The following is a 17,748-nucleotide window of genomic DNA, read 5'->3' as shown; positions in this document are numbered from 1 at the left end:
AGGGAGGTAAGTGTGGAATTTATATTTTCAATATAATTCTGCAGTTGATACTACATTTGTCTCTGTGAACTTGATTCTACGGTAGAAGGGCGTGTGTATGTATGTGCACACATGCTCGTGCAGTGGCAACGACAGCCCCCACCCCGCCCTTCTCTCCTGCACCCCACAGCTCACACATGCATGTCAGGACCCCCTGAAGCACGTTGTCTACTCTCCAGGTCAGGGCCATGGCTTACCCTTGCTTGCGGGGCGCTGAGCTCGGTGCTGTGCCCTGTCTGCACAGTGCTGGCACAGAGTTCATGGTGCTTCCAGGCTGACCTGCTGTCAGGTATGCAAACTCTTCTTAGCTCCCAGAGGGTGACTGTCAGCCAGGTGGCTGGCTTCTACACATTGGGGGCGTTTGTTCCAGACTGGCTGGAGCCACATGAGGTTGAAGTCCATTCCCCAGCACAGCTGCTTAGCAGGGTCTGTGCTCAACCATTGCAGGGCCAGGAGAACTATGCATCAGGAACCAGCTCAGGACAGGACACCATGTCATTGCAGGGCACGCTCACACACATTCACATGCACTCAGACTGGGACCCTGCAGACACACCAATGAACCTCAAGTGCACAGCTTTGGGACGCGGGAGAAAACCAGAATACCCAGAGACAACCCACGCAGATGCCACACAGACGGTGGACGTTATCTGTGGACCTGCTTTCCACAACCTCACAGAATCGAATCACCACCACCACAGTCAACTCCTGTTGACTTTTAACCCAACTGCCAAATACAAAAATTAATTAAAAAAGAAAAAAGAGCCCATTAGACAAAGGTTGGCAAAAACGGAGTAATCCAGTGTGAACATTTTGTGGGAATCCGTGTCATGGTGTCTCTAACTTTTGGGCCACTGGCTCATTTCCTTTCATCTTGACTGATCAAAATGTGTTTACAGCATGCTAGTTGCCATCAGGTGTCTGCGCCGGGGCAGGCGTGCGCAGTGGGAAGGACCTCCTCTAACTCCCTCGTGGTGGCCCCCAAAGCTGGGCAGGACAGTATCTCGACTTGCGGCAACTCCAGGGCCGCATGCTGACCCTTCACTCATGGGGTCTTTTCCTTTTCTCTCCCAGGTGTTCCACTGTGTCCACTTTGAGTGTCCAGAGCAGCAGAGCAGCCAGAAGGAGGAAAATAGTGAAGAATCGGGGACAGGGGACACCAGCCTGGCCGGTCAGCAGCTCGACTCCCATGCGCTGCGGGCGCCTAGTGGCAGCTCACTACCCTCCAGCCCAGGCTCCAACTCACGCTCCCCCAACCGGCAGCACCAATAAAGGAGGCAGCGGGCCTGGTGTGACTTGGTGGGCTCGGGCAGCGGCAGGAAACGGTCTCCTCCCTGAGCAGGGGTCTCTGTTGACTGCCCCCACCTCTGCCCCTTTCCAGGGAGGAGCCGACCTAGCTGCAAAAGCAGACACCGAACAGGTTTTCTCCCAAGGACAGAAAGGGGCTGCTTTGTTCTTCTCAATTTATCCAAATCAGGCTGGTCTCAAGGGGGAGAAAATGGGTCTTCAATCTTCATCAAGTCCACCATTAACACCCTACCTCTCTAATCTAGCCCAGGCGCAGGGAACAGGAGGAAGTCATAGACAGGCCTGTGTTGGAATACAAAAATGGCACGCAAACACTCAGGCGGAGGAGAAAGCCATCGGGCCTTTGCTACCTGGAGGCACCCTTTAGGAATGGGCCTCCATAGAGTGTTCATTCTGCTGGAATACATTGCCCTGGCAACTAAATGCTTTTTTATTTGTTTTAGTTATTCTCCATTCAGTGAATCATAGGTGTTCCGGATCCATTTGAAATGCTCAAACAGCAAATCACTAGTTTTAATCCCTTTTGATGCTATAATTTTCCTTCCTTGGTTTTGAACGGTTCAGCTTGCGGGGACAGAGACCCATCATGCATGTCTCCTAAATGAGACACGGATGCAGCTCATCCCGGCACTTGGGCCACAGAGGAAGTGCCACAAATGCACACAAGCAAATCAACCTGTGGACACTGGAGTTAATAGTCACTCATGTGGCTGAGTTACTCACCTGTCATTCCTGACATGGATCCAGCCTTTAAGCTTGGGAGGCTGACAAGGAAATAGTTACTATGCCCGCTGCTAATTCACTGTTCCGAAGTCCATGTAGATAAACATATACCGAGTTCTGGCATGGCCAAACCTGCCGGGGACTGCCGTGGCTTAGCTGCCCCTCCAGTTGTGTTTATCGAAGCATTGGAGAGGCAGCCACCTGCCCATCAGCGTCGGGAACGCAGAACTGGGACTCCGTGCTTCCCCCACACCACAGTACTCAACTGGGGACTGAAAAATAGCAGTTCCAAGAAGCTTTTCTCCTAATCCTCATCAAAAGGACCTCATTTGACGATGGTGGCTTGATGTGGCTCCGTCTCCTACTTAGTGATTTCCATTCCAGTGCTGCCTGCCCTGGGTAACTGCGCACATCATTGCCTGCCCCTCCGCTATCCCCAGAGCTCCGGCCTCTGTCGCCATCAGCATCAGCCTGGGAGTCTCCCCAGGACGGCATGGCACGTGAGCAGCACTGCAGTCCTTGGGTCCTCAGCGCCAACCTGCAACCCTGATTAAAGGAGGGTGAGGGCGTGGGAGTTTCCTTTCAGGTGTGTCAAAGACATATCAGCTGCGCTCTAGAAAGAGCCAACGGGTCAGCCGCTTCCTCCTAGTTTAACTTGATTTTGAGTGATTTGTCCATATGGAAATAGTAGGGTAGCATCAAACTGTGTGATTAAATTGGAAGACTGTCTTTCCGTGTGAACACAGGATGGCAGACATCAGAGGGCCACCGGGGCAGGGCGCACACGTTCCTGAGGAGAAGCCAGGGTCTGCAGCTCTCCATCCTCCCCGGTAGCTCCAGCTGCAGGGCTGAGCTGCTTCCTATCCCCTCAGCTCTGATCTCTGCCACTTCCCTGTTGTGTGGGAGAGTGGAACACCCCTGGGATGCCAGGCATTTCATAATGGGAGGAGGCTCCTGTAAGGAACGGTGGGCGCCCGCTCACAGTGGGGGGCCCTCCAGCATGGTTGCTGACTCTGTCAGCCCCCAGCCCCGGGTTGCCAATTAGCCAGAGAGCTCCTGCACACTCAGCACTTCCTTCCCCAGTGTGTTTTCCACCCAGATGGGGACAAAGGAGCCAGACAGTCATATCAAGGGCAGAGTTCAAACATTTTGAAATGAGCCATTCACGTGCTTCTTTTTAAACATGGGCATCGCCTGCCCAGAGGCCCTTGGCCTGAAGCGGCATGCTGCTGACCTTGGGAAGAGAGGGTGGGCTGGTGGGGGTGCTGGAGGAGCTGCCCGGCCCTGCATCTGCAACCCTCCAGTCCCCTGCCCACAGAGCATGCAGAGCCCTCCTGTGCTCCGGGAACGAGATAGCAGCTTGGCAGCTCGGCCTCACATCTGAAAAGGAATACGCTGCAAAGCCTCGGCCCTAGACCCACATCTGCAGCTCCCTGGCCTGTGGCGGTTCTTTCCTTCGGGGCATGCCCTTCCAGATCTCTGTCCCTCCTGTCTTCCAGCACTTTAAAGATGCCCCTTATCATCAGATAAAGAGAAGTATGGGGAAGATGGGGTGGCACTAACAGTAGATGTCATTGGTGAGGACTGATGGCAAAGTCTCATTCCCTCACAGCCGCGCTGCCAGCTCGCCTCCCCTCGCTTTGCTGGGAGCCTGCCCTGGACTCCAGAAGGACACAGGTTCACCTCCTTTCCCAGGCTGGAGGGGTACTGCCCTTCCCTGAGGGGCCTTCTGACTGAGGCAGGAACTCTTTTCGTGTGTCCAGCTGGGCCTGGAGGCCAAGTCAAGGTGTGTCACACCACACACCAGGGCAAGGACCTCATCTCCAGGGAACAGGGACAAGTGAGTGGCTACCAGAAAGTCCCCGGGCAGCCTGGAGTTCCCCAGAGCCTGGCTGGTCCTACAGAGCACTTCTCCCCTGGGCCACCAGGACCAAAGCGACCTAAACACTTGAAGCTAAAAGCAAGTGCTGATGATGGGATGGGCTGGCACGTGGCTGGGAGGGCTCCTGGGCACCACAGAGCCCTAAGCCCAGCAGAGAGTGGAGGCTCAGTCCGCGGGGAGTGGGGGTTGTGAAGGAGACATGGCCAAGCCTCTGGTCGGGGAGATAAGCTCCCCCATGCCCAGGCCAGCCCCAGGGGCAACAAGCCAACATGAAGAGAGGTGGCAGGTGAGGCTGACAGGTGGGTGCCTGTGGCCTGGGCCCATGAGGGCAATGGTCCTCAGTAACCAACGGAAAGGACACAAGGGTGCCGTGGTCAACACCACCCAGGCAAAGAAATGGGAGGTGGCCAGCACCCCCACCCTTCACTTTTCATTATTATTATTATTATTATTATTATTATTATTATTTTTGGAGAGTAGAAAGGCAACTTCATTGGAGCTTTTGGGGAAAAAAGCCTTCAAAGTCACCTTCTGGCAGCTCTGGGGAGGGTCATTTGGGGTGGACTGAGAGTGTAGGGCAGGTAGGGTGTGTGCCGGGCAGCAGCTGTGTCCGTGCAGCCAGCACCCAGCAGGGCAGTCTCACAGGAGCCGTTGTGAGCACTTTGGACTTGAAGCAGCTATGAACCACCCCGCGCCCCCACCGTCTCTCCCTCACACACACACACACACACAGACACCCGTTTTACCATTTTCTCAGTGCTTTTTCTGCTTTCATTCTTTTGATTTTAGTTAGAAGCACAAGCCATGATGGATGTGGGACTCTTCTCAATTGCTCTTTAAATTGTCACTTTTTAAATCCTATTAAATGAAGTGTCGATTCCTGACAAATACATTAAAAGTGTTTTATTCCTAGAAGAGTTGGGAAAAGAGATTATTTTCAGCAAGAGTAGGATGTTTGTTAAACTGATTCCTTGGCAAAAAAGAGAAAAAAAAGCTTTTGAATTGTGCAAAAAATTGCCCAGTATTATGCTGTCGCCCCAGTTGTCAAACTGCTGTGCAGATGGCTCCAGCCCAGTCAACTTCACCTTCTTTTTAATTTAGAAGATAACAAAATTGTAATCACTTATCCTTTCCAGAGCCAAGGGGGAAAAGGAAGGTATAATCTACAATAAAAAGCGAGCGTTCTGTGTACTGAGGCCACTTGGTGATAAAGAGATGGAGCGCTCCCCTCACAGACTTCAATTAAGAACCTCCCTTTGGACAGGGAAGAAAGGTGTCAAAGAGGAAAAGAAAATTAAATTTGCTTCCTTCCAGGAGTTTTTCCTCATTAGTGCTTGCTTGTCGGTGTTATTATTTTAATCTTACCTTCTATGTGGTGACCAGCTCCTCCGAGCGATGCCCAGGTCGGGCACGGCCCGGGCAGGGCAGGTCTGCAGCGATGCCGTGGCAGAGGTGGGCATACTCCATTTGTTTTGGCAGCTGCAGCCATTGATTCTGCATATTTTTCCTGATAACAGCCCCGGCAGGAGTTCAGTTAGGAATTTAAAGTGCAGTTCATGGTTCTGTGCCACCGTGGCTTTTATTATTATAATATTAAATTAGAAGTTGTCCTAGTGCCTGGTGTTTGCTCAGAGTTTCCAGAAGAGAGGGAAGGGAAAGGTTTAAATGGCATGCAGGACAACTGGAATGCCCCCATCATCTCTCTCGCTGACATGGATCCAGTCATACCTGGGGCTGGACGGGATTTGGAGGCCCTGGTCATTTGCAGAGTGAATGGTGAAGGGGGCGGAAAAGGTTTGCTTGGAGGAAAGACCGGTTGCAGAGGCGAGGCGGAGGGAGGAGGGGCGGAGGCAGCAGGTCTTTGTTTGTGGTAGGTCTCTGGCTTCCATCAGGGAGGAGGAAAGAGGCTGTGCCCTTCCTGGCTCTTGGCTGCACCACTGAGGACGCTCCGAGGGACAGCGTGCTCACCCATCCTTTGCACAGTGCTGGCCCCAAGCCCCACGGCCTTCCAGCTAGGACTTTCTGCTGGGCTCCTGCAGAGGCAGGGGACAGGTGCATGGAAGAGCCGCCCCACCCAACACACCATTGTTTGAAAATCACTGTTCTCTTTACTCACTTAAAAAAGTGTACAGGGAACACCTGTTCCTGGCATAACGCTCCAACCTCGCAGAAGGGGCCAGGTGCCCTTCATCTGGCTCTGGCTGCTTCCGACCTGGGCCCACGTCATCGTTCACGTCCTCTGTGACCACCACTGGTCACGGTGCTCCCTGGCCCAGCCTCCAACCCACCCAGCACCCTGGCATCTCCCAGGCCAGTCTGCTGCACCCAGCGAGCTTCCAGTCAGAAGCCAGGCTGAACGGCCCTCCTGCCCCATCGGCTTCATGTCTTCTTTTTTTTAAAGAACTGAAATAGTCCCCAAGAGGCCTCATGGCCTGAAGACTCACAATCATCCACCTGTAATTTATGATAAATGTCTGGGAGCATTTACCATTTGCGTCCGTGAGTATTTATAGCCCTGAATGGGCGGGGGGGAGGGGGGGGTGGAGGAGGCCCTGCAGCCAGGAGCTACACACCTGTCCCCACTAGTGTCCCCTGGTTGACAGAGCCCCCTCAGCCTCCCCAAGGCTGTCACTGCGGCTGTGACAGCTGAGGAGTGCCGCCTTTGAAAGCCAGTGGACAGTCGCTCCACTAGGGGGAGAGGCCCTGGCCCTGGCGCAGAGGAGGCGTTGCGAGGCGGGACAGGGGCTGGAGGGGCTGAGCAGCCTTCCGGGCAGGGACTGGGCCCTGGGTCACTGGAGACGTTGATATTAGTCCATCTGTCTGCTGCCAAATTGCTCCCCACCACATGAGCCCCAGGGGTTTATGTCCCAGGAAGGCGAGGGTGCCCATCTGAGCGGAATTGGGAGGGGATGGCACCAGCTCATCTCCCTCAGGGCCTTTGCCTCCTGGTGCTGCCCTGGTGGCTGCTCCTGCACCACAGCCCCTGATGGCTGCTGCTAGTCCTGAGTTGCTGGGTTTATCCCCAGCCCACACTTCCCACCTGGGCCTGAGGGTGCGGCCAGTGCCCTAGTCCTAGCCACTACAGGAGTCATTCTGAGACCTGCTGGAGGCCATGGGGTCTTCCCAGGCCCCTCAATCAGCTGCTTCCAGGGTCAGCAGGGCAGGGTGCTGCCAGTAAGGTCCTCAGGGAGCACAGCCCGGCCGCCCAGGCTGGGGGATACTGGGGCAGAGCTTCCAGGTCTGTGGGGCCTGATCTCTCCCCAAGGCTCTCCAGGCCTTGGTGCGCCCTCCACAGTGACCTTCAGAGAGGCTGCACCTCCTCAGAAGAACAGTGAGAAATCTCTCCATCATCACACGCTCCCTGGTCCTTATGTCCCTGAGGCCACCCTTCCCCACCCCCCAGTGCCTGGAGAAGCGAGAGACTAGCCAGGCAGCCTCTGGAGGGGCGCCAGGAGGCCAGGGGTCCTCAGGGCTAGGCCTGGAGCTCGGCCCAAGAGCTGCTTTTGCGAAGCCTGTCTTGAATCCGGATTCACCAGAGAACAAGAGCCTCCCAGCCTTTGGCGTTTCTGGGCCTGTAAAGATGTGTGTACCTCCCAGGCCACTCTGATGCAAGGGCAGGGACCATGCCAGGCCTTGGTTGGGAATGGCTCTGTGACTCCAGAAGCTCCGTCTAAAACTCCAAAGATGCCCAAAAGGCTGTGCTGCTATGTGGAATGTGTATTATTTGTGAGCACGATGCGGCTTCTTCCTCATTTTGCAGAGCAACCTAAGCGGGCAGATGTACAAACCGTGTGTTCGAAACCCCTGAGTCCATGTGTGTGAAAATGCAGGTTTTCTCTTAGAAATAAAGTGGTGACTTGTGCTGTATTCGAGTCGTCACTCTCTGCAGCAACCCCTCTCGATGTCCAGGGACAAGCAGGGGGCCCAGGCCAGGGTCAGCCCCTCTGCCCCAGTGCCCTCATATGGACACTGCCATCCGGCCCTCTCTGCAGGCCCAGGCACTCAGGGGTGTCCGCCCAGGCCCCTGCTCGCTTCCTCTGCCTCGTGGAGGGAGGCAGACAGCCCTGGAGCAAAGCAGGCACAGAGAGGCCGGCTTGCTCCAGGGCGGCGGCGTGGGCAGATCCAGCGGATTCGGGCCAACACTGTCACCGGCTCTGAGGGCCTTCCCTCAGGGTGGAGGGGCTGTCCAGCTCCCTCCCACCTCCTGTGGCACTCTCTCCACCCCACCCCATGGCCTATTCGATGCCATTTTTGGGGGGTTAGGAAACACCACCTTGAACCCAGTCCCCTTCCCTTGTCATTTCTCCTCCTCTGAGCTTAGCCCCAGCTGCTTTCTTCCTCATGTCTTGCTTCTTCTACCTGACGAGCCCGTGAGTATTTGGTAGCAACTTCCCCCATTTATCTTGCTTCCCAGGGGAGACGCGGGGAAGGGAACCAGTGAGCCAGGAGGCGGCCCCTTGCAGGCGCTGCCGCTCTCCCTGGCCCCAATCTCGAGTCCTGGGTGTGTGCTCAGTGTTGCAGGCCCTGCCGTCTGGGATCCAGTGCCCTCTCCTGTGACCCCACAACTGGGCCTGAGTCTCCAGCAACTCCGCTGGTGCATGTGGGGCCCGAGGCTCCATGCGCTGAACATGAGGGACCCCGGCCACCTGGAGCCTTGGCCTCCTCCTGAGCTGTTGTCACGTGGAAACCAGGCAGGGGTCTGCTCCTCTCAGTGGAATTTTTTCTTGGAACCTACACTAGGGACTCTCCATGTTTTTGGTTAACTTCCACCTGGTGGCTTTGGCCGAGCACTGGGGCTCCAAGTCAGGTGCTCCATTTCCAAACCATGCAGGCATCCTTTCGGGAGCACACCCACCTAGCTTCGATCTTCCAGAACTGACAACTTGTTGCCAATAATTGGCTGACGTGAGTATTGAACAAGACAAAACCCAATCCAGAGAGCACTGGGCTTTGTCCTGCCACCGCCCCGCCCAGGCCACTGTACCCCCCCACCACCCCCCCATGCCGCCTGCCTCCCAAGTGCTGGGCATGGAGCAGGGAGGCTGCCCCTCTTGCCCTCCCTCACCTTCCAGGGAGCAGACACCAGCGTCAGTGTGAATGTGGCCCAGCCCATGTGCAGAGGGAGAAGACGCCTGGCTGGGCGTGCATGTTGAAGTCCGTGGCCCAGAGAGGCTTCCAGAGAAGGTGACAGCTGAGTAAAGCCCTGAGGGGTGGGGAACAAGAGTCGTGGCCCTCTGGGGGAGACTTCCAGGAGGAGGGGGCCAGGGGAAGAAGGCTCGATGCCTCCTGGCTGGTGTGGCGGAGGAGGGGGAGGGGTGGCGGGCCGGTGTGAGGCGGTGAGGAGGCTTCATGGATCCTTATGGAAAATCGGGCTTGTCTCTGAGGTGGGAGCCAGTGGAAAGTTCTGAGCACAGGAGGCCCTGGTCGGTTTCACACTGGGACAGGCTCACCAGGCCGCGGCCTGGAGAGTGCACTGCGGGCCGGTGGGGCTGGGAAGGATTGAGGATCCTTCCCAGGACTGAGGCGACAGTGGGGGGTGAGCAGGGGCGGTGGAGGGCTTTGCTGTGCACGGGGAGGTGGAGGCTTTTCTGTGCGGAGAGGGGAGGTGGAGGGCTCTGCTGTGCACGGGGAGGTGGAGGCTGTGCTGGGTGGAGGGCTCTGCTGTGTGGAGGGGTGGGAGGTGGAGGGCTCTGCTGTGCGGGTAGGCGGGGAGGTGGAGGGCTCTGCTGTGCGGGTGGGGGGGAGGTGGAGGGCTCTGCTGTGCGGGTAGGGGGGGAGGTGGAGGGCTCTGCTGTGCGGAAGGGGGAGGTGGAGGGCTCTGCTATGCGGGGGCGGGAGAGGTGGAGGGCTCTGCTGTGCAGAGGTGGGAGGTGGAGGGCTCTGCTATGGGAGTGCGGGGGAGGTGGAGGGCTCTGCTGTGAGGGCGGCGGGGAGGTGGAGGGCTCTGCTGTGCCGGTGGTGGGGGAGGTGGAGGGCTCTGCTGTGAGGGCGGCAGGGAGGTGGAGGGCTCTGCTGTGCCGGTGGTGGGGGAGGTGGAGGGCTCTGCTGTGCGCAGCGGGGAGGTGGAGTGTTCTGCTGTACGTGGGGGAGGTGGAGGGCTCTGCTGTGCGTGGGGGAGGTGGAGGGCTCTGCTGTGCGTGGGGGAGGTGGAGGGTTCTGCTGTGCTGGGGGAGGTGGAGGGCTCTGCTGTGCGGGTGGGGGGAGGTGGAGGGCTCTGCTGTGCGGGTGGAGGGAGGTGGAGGGCTCTGCTGTGCGGGTAGGGGGAGGTGGAGGGCTCTGCTGTGCGGGTAGAGGGGGAGGTGGAGGGCTCTGCTGTGCGGAGGGGGGAGGTGGAGGGCTCTGCTATCCCGGGGGGCCCCCTCGCAGGATTGCTGCACGCACGGCCTGAGAGAAGAAGCAGAGGCAAGGCTGACCCCCAGATGGGATTGCCGTTTCCGGACTTGCAAGGCTGCGGAGGAGCCGCTTGGAGGTGGTCAGTTTTGGACATGCTGGGTTTACCAGAGAGAGAGGAGGTCAGGGAGCCAGACTTAGAAACCGCAAACACAAACCCCAACAAGTAAAGAAAATGACACAAATTAAAGTTCACACTAGTCTGTGATGGAAAAACAGCAACTTCCTCACATTATCCCAAGCCAGAGGATCATGCCTTGTCTTCAGACGTCAGCAGAGTAAAACTGTTTTAACACCAGGAGTGGGGCCGGGTGCGGTGGCTCAGGCCTGTAATCCCAGCACTTTGGGAGGCCGAGGCGGGCGGATCACGAAGTCAGGAGATCGAGACCATCCTGGCCAACATGGTGAAACCCCGTCTCTACTAAAATTACAAAAATTTAGCTGGGCGTGGTGGTGCGTGCCTGTAAATCCCAGCTACTAGGGAGGCTGAGGCAGGAAAATCCCTTGAACCAGGGAGTCGGAGGTTGCAGTGAGCCGAGAGCGCGCCACTGCACTCCCGCCTAGCGACAGAGTGAGACTCCGTCTCAAAACAAAACAAAACAAAACAAAAAACCAAAAACACTGGGAGTCCCAGTTTGTAGGAAATCATTAAGATTTTATTATTTGGGCTCCAGAACGAGTGAGGATGACCTGATAATTTTGGTTTGGCTCAGGTTGTAATGTTTTTCTGTTTTGCTCGATGACTACTAGAACAGTTCTCAAACTGTGTGGTGGGTAAGAATCACCTGGGAACTTGACCAAGTGACATGTCTACACCACCCGCCCCTACAGGCTCTGATTGGGGGGCTGCTGTGGACCCAGGGGTCGGCATTCTTAAGTGCTCTCCTTGGTTCTGATTCTGACAACCCACCCAGCGCTTCTGAGGACAGCTGGACTAGATGCGCAGTCAGCGGCGAGGACCCTGAGCCCGGGGACGGGTGAGGTCCCGGCTAGAGGGAGGGGTTGGGGTCACCGGCATCTCTGGTGTTTAGAACCAAGAGCCTAGAGGAGGGGACCAGGCAGAGGGGCTGGTCCCACGTTGAGCCCTGGGCAGCCAAGCAGCTAGAGCCTGCGGAGGCAAAAGCGGACAGTGAGGGAGGCTGAGGGCTCCGAGGCTGTCCCCACAGCTGGCAATGCAGCCCAAGGCAGGGCGGGCTCAAGCAAGAGGAGGCTGAGGGCCGGCCAGGCCCACGGGCAGCATCTGGCTCTGGTAGGTGCTCACGTAGTTTTTGGAGCTTGGGACAGTCCCTGAGGCTCATTATAAGCTCCTGTGTGGGGTCTGGGACCCCATTTTCCTTTTCTGATGGTCTTTCATTTTGGTAGGGACTGACGACAGACTCTAAAGACACCCTTTGCCCACCTCTAGAGTCTTAGCATTTCTTCCATTGACGGGATTTCCCACCAGTGCCCCGTAGCCACCCTGCGTATTCCATACCAGGATTCACTGGCCCAGGACGTGGAAGGACAGACTCTTCTGAAGTGGCTCCACATTTCATTGTCTCCTCACCTAGCTGAGACCTCAAAAATTCCAGAACATTCTACTTGTTTCACCTAGTTTAATTTTAAAGATCTTGGACTTTGAATTCCAGGTGGCAGACTGCCAGTTTGGAGGGCAAGTTGACAGTCTTGACTAAAATGGAATGTGTGCAAAAGGTAAGATAAGCACGTTACACCCCCTTCACCCCATCATAAGCAATGACCAAAAAGACCAATCGTTTAAAAACAACAACAACAACAAAAAAACAAAACCAGAATGGAAAACAAGAAGGTGCCAGCAGCTCAGGAAATGGTGGAAGCCAAGAAACAGAGGATGACCCAAAGCCCCGGGCAGGCTGGACTGGACGAAATTTCCATGTTGAACCCAGTCCTCGGACCCACGAGCAATTCAGAGTGGCCGCGCCTCCACCAGGGCAGGCCCTATCTGCTCCAAGGCAAAGAACGCCATGGGGCTTCCTTCCTTCCCCGCACCTGCTCAGCAGCCTTGGTTTTCTCATCTGTCCAGTGGAGCTAACAGTAGCACCTTTTGGGACTGTGAGGGTTAAATGAGCCTGGGGCAGGGGTTGGGGGAGGTGGTGTGTGTGTGTGTGTGTGTGTGTGTGTGTGTGTGTGTAAGAGAGCGAGAGAGACGCCAGCCGTTGTGATGATGTTAACATTCTCTGGGTCTACACCAGTGGCCCTTTCTGCCTGCATTTTTATTACAACATAGTCCTAACACTGCATTTCACTGTCAGGCGCCTCCGTCTACTCCACTCCTGCGCATTCCTCCCGGCTGTGTCTCCTGTCTTTTTTGGGTCCCTTTTGGAAATGTGGGCTCCTCAGAGTATCTGGAGCCACCTTCCCCCCAACACCTCCACCTCTAGGGGCCTGGTCCTTTGGGAGTGGGCAGGGCCCTGGGGCACCCTGCTGGCCTCCAGAAGCTGTTGGGGAGATACGAGGGAAGTCTGAGGGGCAGCAGCGCTGGGTACAGGGCAACAGGCCCGAGCCGGGAGGCCCTTCCATGGGACCACAAGTGCCCACCCCGATTGACGACACTGCAGATGTGACCGAGGGCCAAGGGCACTGCTCAGATGCCCTGAAGTGGGCAGGGGCAGCTCAGGAGCCTGCAGGGGTTGAGGGGACAGAAACGCAAGAGGGAAGTGGCAGCCTGGCCACTCCTGACCACTGGGCCAGTGGGAGCGAGGCACAGACGTGGTAAGACATCTGCTGTATTTGTGCCATTCCCGGTGATGCCCTGACGACCACCTGTCACCACAGCCCTCTTGGGGCAGCAGATCACTAAGAGACAAGGATGCAAGAAGGTAGTGGCTGCTGCTCCTGGCAAACCCGAGCTTCCCCTCAGAGCTGCTGGAGGCCAGAGGTGTGCCCCAGGGCCCTGCCTGGAGGGAGGTGTGCCCCAGGGCCCTGCTTGGAGGTGGAGGTGCCCAGGGGCCTATGAAAAGCACCTAGCACCCACGGAAGACAATGACATCATGTGGGGCCAAGTCCGATGTCCTCCATCACACACTATTGCCCAGCTTCCATGGGCCTTGCAAGTTTAAGGGGGAAAAAAATGGGAAGCCATTTCTGAGAAAATCCACCCAGGACTCGCTCCGTCTGCACACTGGGGCGCTCCAGTTGGAGAATGAGGGTGTCACAGGTTCCAGATTCAGGCTTTCGTGCCTTCGCGCGGCAGGGCAGCAGCAAGGCTGCATTAGGGTGGTGGCTTTGATCTGGCTGCACCCTGGAATTGCCTGCAGAGCTTTGTGAGGAACCACCCCTGACCGGCCACCCCAGAGACTGACTTGGTTTTGGTCTTGGGCGGATTCAGACACGGAAATCTTTAAAAACTCCGCGGGTGATTCTAAAGGCAGTCATGGCTGAGAGCCACCAGGCAAGGGTCTGAGATTGTGGAACCTTCCACATTCTCCAGCTAGGGAACGAGAGGCCGGGGCCCCGTTAGAGCTCTCCCAGCCTAGGAGAGGCTGATCTGGCCCAGAACCGCATCCTGACTCCAGGCCCGGGGCTCCCTCCCCTGCTGCCAGAGCTGACCAAGTGGAGGAGGAACCGCGGGGCCTGGAAGGGGCAGGTCTTCCTTTGAGGGCCTCATGGAAGGTGCCAGAACTCTCCCTCCTCCTGCCGTCCACTGCCCTACCCGCACTTCCTGCCTTGAGTCTACCAGGACTGCTGATGTCACACCCTTTGTCCCTGCTCATGACAGGCCCCCCAGGAGGGCCCTCTCCCCTATCTGGTCCCCACACAGCTCTCTAGTCCCATCCTCACCTGGCACAGCCACCTGGGAGGCCCAGCAACACCCTCTGGAACCTGGCTGACTGAGCCCACTCTCAACCCATGACTGCTGTGGGGCCGACAGCTCCCTGCAAGCCCTCTGACATCGCAGAACCATCCCTGCAGGACTTGGTGGCCTAAACGTTTGTTTTGCTGGGGAACCTGTAGTTTGGCCAGGGCTTGGCAGGGACGGCTCCTATCTGCTCCGCTTGGCACCACCAGGTCAGCCCAAAGGTTGGGGTGGGCCATCTGGAGCCTTGCTCACTGGCCATGGGTGCTGCTGGTGCACAGCTGGGCACCTGGGCACCACTGTCTCCGTCTGGTCTTGCCACATGGTCTCTTCAGCATGGAGGCTTCAAAGGAGCAATATTTTTTTTCTTTAATTGAGGTGAAATTCACAGAACGTAAAATTCACCATTTAAAATGAACAATTCGGTGGCATTCGGCACATCATGGTGTTGTGCAACCACCACTTCCCAGAAGGGATCCCCACACCCATTGGGCAGTTGCTCTTATCCTCTCCTCCCCCAGCTCCTGGTGCCAGCCCACCTGCTGTCTGTCTCTGCCGCGCTCCCCACCCTGCTGTTGCATGTACACGGAACCACACGTTCACCTTCGTGGCTGGCTCCTTTCACTTTGCAGAATGTTTCCGAGGTTCACCCGGGCTGCCGCTCGGGTCAGCACTTTCCTTCGTTTATGGCTGAACTGCGGGGCTGCATCAGGCTTTGTGTATCCTTCGGCCCCCTGACGGACACTTGGGTTGTTTCTACTTTGGGTTGTCATGAACAGGGCTGCCTGGAACATGGGAGGACTTGTGTGAGTCCCAGCTTTCAGCTCTCTCGAGTGTATGCCTAGCAGTGGCATTGCTGGGTCACGTGGTAATTCCTTTTGGAGTTTTTGACAAGCCAGCAGAGGGTCTACCAGAGCGGCCGTGCCGTTTCACATTCCCGCCAGCGACACGCAAGCGTTCCAGCCTCTCCACATCCTCGCTGGCACTTTCCACTCTTCGATTATCGCCAACCTTCTGATGTGAATAGCCAGACTTCTTGCGCGTCAGCCCGTGTTAAGGCTCATGTCGCCTGAGAGCACCAGATGGGTCTTCTCACGCGACTTTCAGATGTGGCCTCATGGACGGGAAGGTCACCTCCACCACACACGCTCCTGCCCGTGTCCAAGGGGAGAGGCTCCGCTTTTCCACGGGAGGAGCGCCAGAATTGAGGGAAAGAACATGTTTAACAATCACGACATCTCCACAACATTTCTCATTCGCTCTCTGACCAGTGCCACTCAACGTGTCATCTCGTCACAAGACAAGGAGCTTATACCAGAAGAGACATCAGCATGCTGCCCCTTCGTCAGGACAGTCTTGTCAGCTGACCCAACTGCGCTGCCTCTCAGGGTCCTGGGACACAGCGAAAGACCCCAGGTACTCTGAGCCTCCCCCAGGTTAGGCAGGGCCGGAAGTTTATACAGTTTGGGAGCCCCCCTTTAAGAAAAAGAGTAAAAATTCTGACTCCCAAATTAGGTACAACATGGGAAAAGAATTCACAACAAATTACACGTTTTAAAGTCGACAAACACCCAGATGTCTGCAGTTCACCCTCACTGGTGGTGACACACCTGTCACATTTTGTTCCTACATTGCTTGGCTGTGTCCTCTTTCATCACCCTTTCCCATGATAATGATCTTGTAATATCATGTAGGAATAGAAAGATTCCTCAATCTTTCCTTGAGCATGGTCGATCTCTGTTTTGAATTATTGATACTTTAGAAAAGTTTCTGTCATCTTCACAACTCTTATTGGCATAGTCATGTAAATTTTTAGAACTGTCGTCAAATGTGGGGCAACTGTTACCAAGTTTCTTTCATATCTGAGCTGTAAGATTCTAGAACACCCCCAGCATTCCTAAACTCATCTTTAATGCTCTGACAGGAGTGTGGTGCGCTTCTGATTGTGCGGCACTGTCGAGCGTGTTCCTGACAAGAGCGAATGTCTGTATCGAGCAGGTATTGATGAGAATCAAGTCTTCCTGGTTTATATTCACACACCTGCTGGTGGGAAGAATTTTCCACAGACTTCCGGCTCCACATATATCAAGCCTCATCTCTTCTCCACAACCGGTACTCCCTGTTCCAGGTCCCGTAGGACACGTTCCTATCACAGTACAACCGTGGCCTTGCTCCTTCTGGTTACGACACCAGGTGTCAGGCAGTGGACAAGAAGCATGTTCTTGAAGCCAGCCCTACCCCAGGATGACTGGCAATGACCTACTAAATGCAGAAGTGACTGTGAACGCACAAATATATCCCACTAACCTCAAACGAATCGTGTCCCTAACTCTGCTTACCCTTAGCCAGAACCCAAAAGTACCATGTGGCCTCAACATCACCCAACAGAAGAGGAAGTGTGAAGGAAGGGAAGTTAGAATGGAAGGAGGGAATGGTTTTAACCAACTGCAGTTAAAGTATCTCACTTTTGCAAATTTTATAAAATCTTGGGAACATGCAAACACATTGCCGAGGCCCAATCACGAGTGAGGGGCCTCAAGCTAAGGCTTTGTCTCCCGGTAAATCCATGCCAGTGCCCCACCAAACTGTTGCTACCCCCTCACCCAACCTCACTCACTCCTCACAACCCTGTTCCATATGTCCGTGAGAACACAGAGCAGAAGGATACCACCCCTGCTTGCCTGCCCTGTGCCCACACCTGCCACCCTGCGCCCACACCTGCCACCCTGCGCTCTACACCCCATCATGGGCATCGATCCCAAATTTCTCCCTCGCTACGGGATCATTCCAACAGCATAAAAACATGCAGCAACTTCTCCTTATTCAAAAATAAACTCCCTCGCCCCCACATCCACTCTCCTGCCCATTTGCTTCCATTGTAGCAAAACTGCTTGAAGAAGAGGTCCAGCTGGGCAACCTTTCCAGTCTCCCTCCCCAGGAATTGGTCCCCAGCGCCGGGACGGTTGGTGCCTGGGCAGCAGCTCACAGAAGTGGCCACTCCCTGCTCCTCGAAATGCTCCTTTCCCCGCCTGGCTTCTGGGACTCCCGTCTTTCTGTCTCTTCCTGCTTTGCTGGCAGCTCCTTCTAGGTCTCCTCTGCAGGTTCCTCCGTCTCTCTGGATGGCATCCCCAGGCACAGCCTCCATCCGTCTCTTCTACATTTACACTCCCTTCTTTGGTGTCCTTGGCCCAGCTTGTGGCTTTAAATACTAGCTCTATGCAGGTGACTCGAAACTGTGTATCTCATTTGTACACCGACATCCACAGCAGCCTCATTCACAGTAACTACAACATGGAAGCAACCCCAGTGCCCACTGACAAAGGGGTGGGCAAGCACGTGTGTTTCATCATACGGTGCAGTAGCATCCACCTTAAGAAGGACACAGACATATCTACCACGTGGATGAGCCCGGAGGACATCGTGCTGGGTGAAATCGGCCAGACACAAACAGACGAGTACTGTATGATTCCACTTCCAGTTCTGGAGATGGACGGTGGCGATGGTTGCACCACATTATGAATAGATTGAATAATACTAAACTGTACACTTAAAGATGGTTCAGACAGGAAACTGCGTGTTCTGCATATTTTAC

General features: G+C 55.7%; 1 protein-coding gene across 12 annotated transcripts in view; it reads left to right on the top strand.

The window, feature by feature from the left end:
* BTBD9 (BTB domain containing 9) overlaps window positions 1-2,799 on the top strand; it is a 476,623-nt gene extending 473,824 nt beyond the window's left edge. For all 12 annotated transcript variants that reach the window (XM_009451185.5, XM_054686797.2, XM_016955386.4 and 9 more), the window contains one exon: window positions 1,114-2,799. In XM_009451185.5, the coding sequence (XP_009449460.1) occupies window positions 1,114-1,311 (198 nt within the window). In that variant the 3' untranslated portion in view covers window positions 1,312-2,799. The remainder of the gene's footprint in view (window positions 1-1,113) is intronic.
* Window positions 2,800-17,748: the final 14,949 nt, after the last annotated feature.

Source organism: Pan troglodytes, chromosome 5 (assembly GCF_028858775.2).
Source record: "Pan troglodytes isolate AG18354 chromosome 5, NHGRI_mPanTro3-v2.0_pri, whole genome shotgun sequence".
In the NCBI taxonomy this organism is placed as follows: Eukaryota; Metazoa; Chordata; class Mammalia; order Primates; family Hominidae; genus Pan; species Pan troglodytes.
The sequence above is the reverse complement of the archived record's forward strand: the minus strand, read 5'-3'. Positions and strand labels throughout refer to the sequence as shown.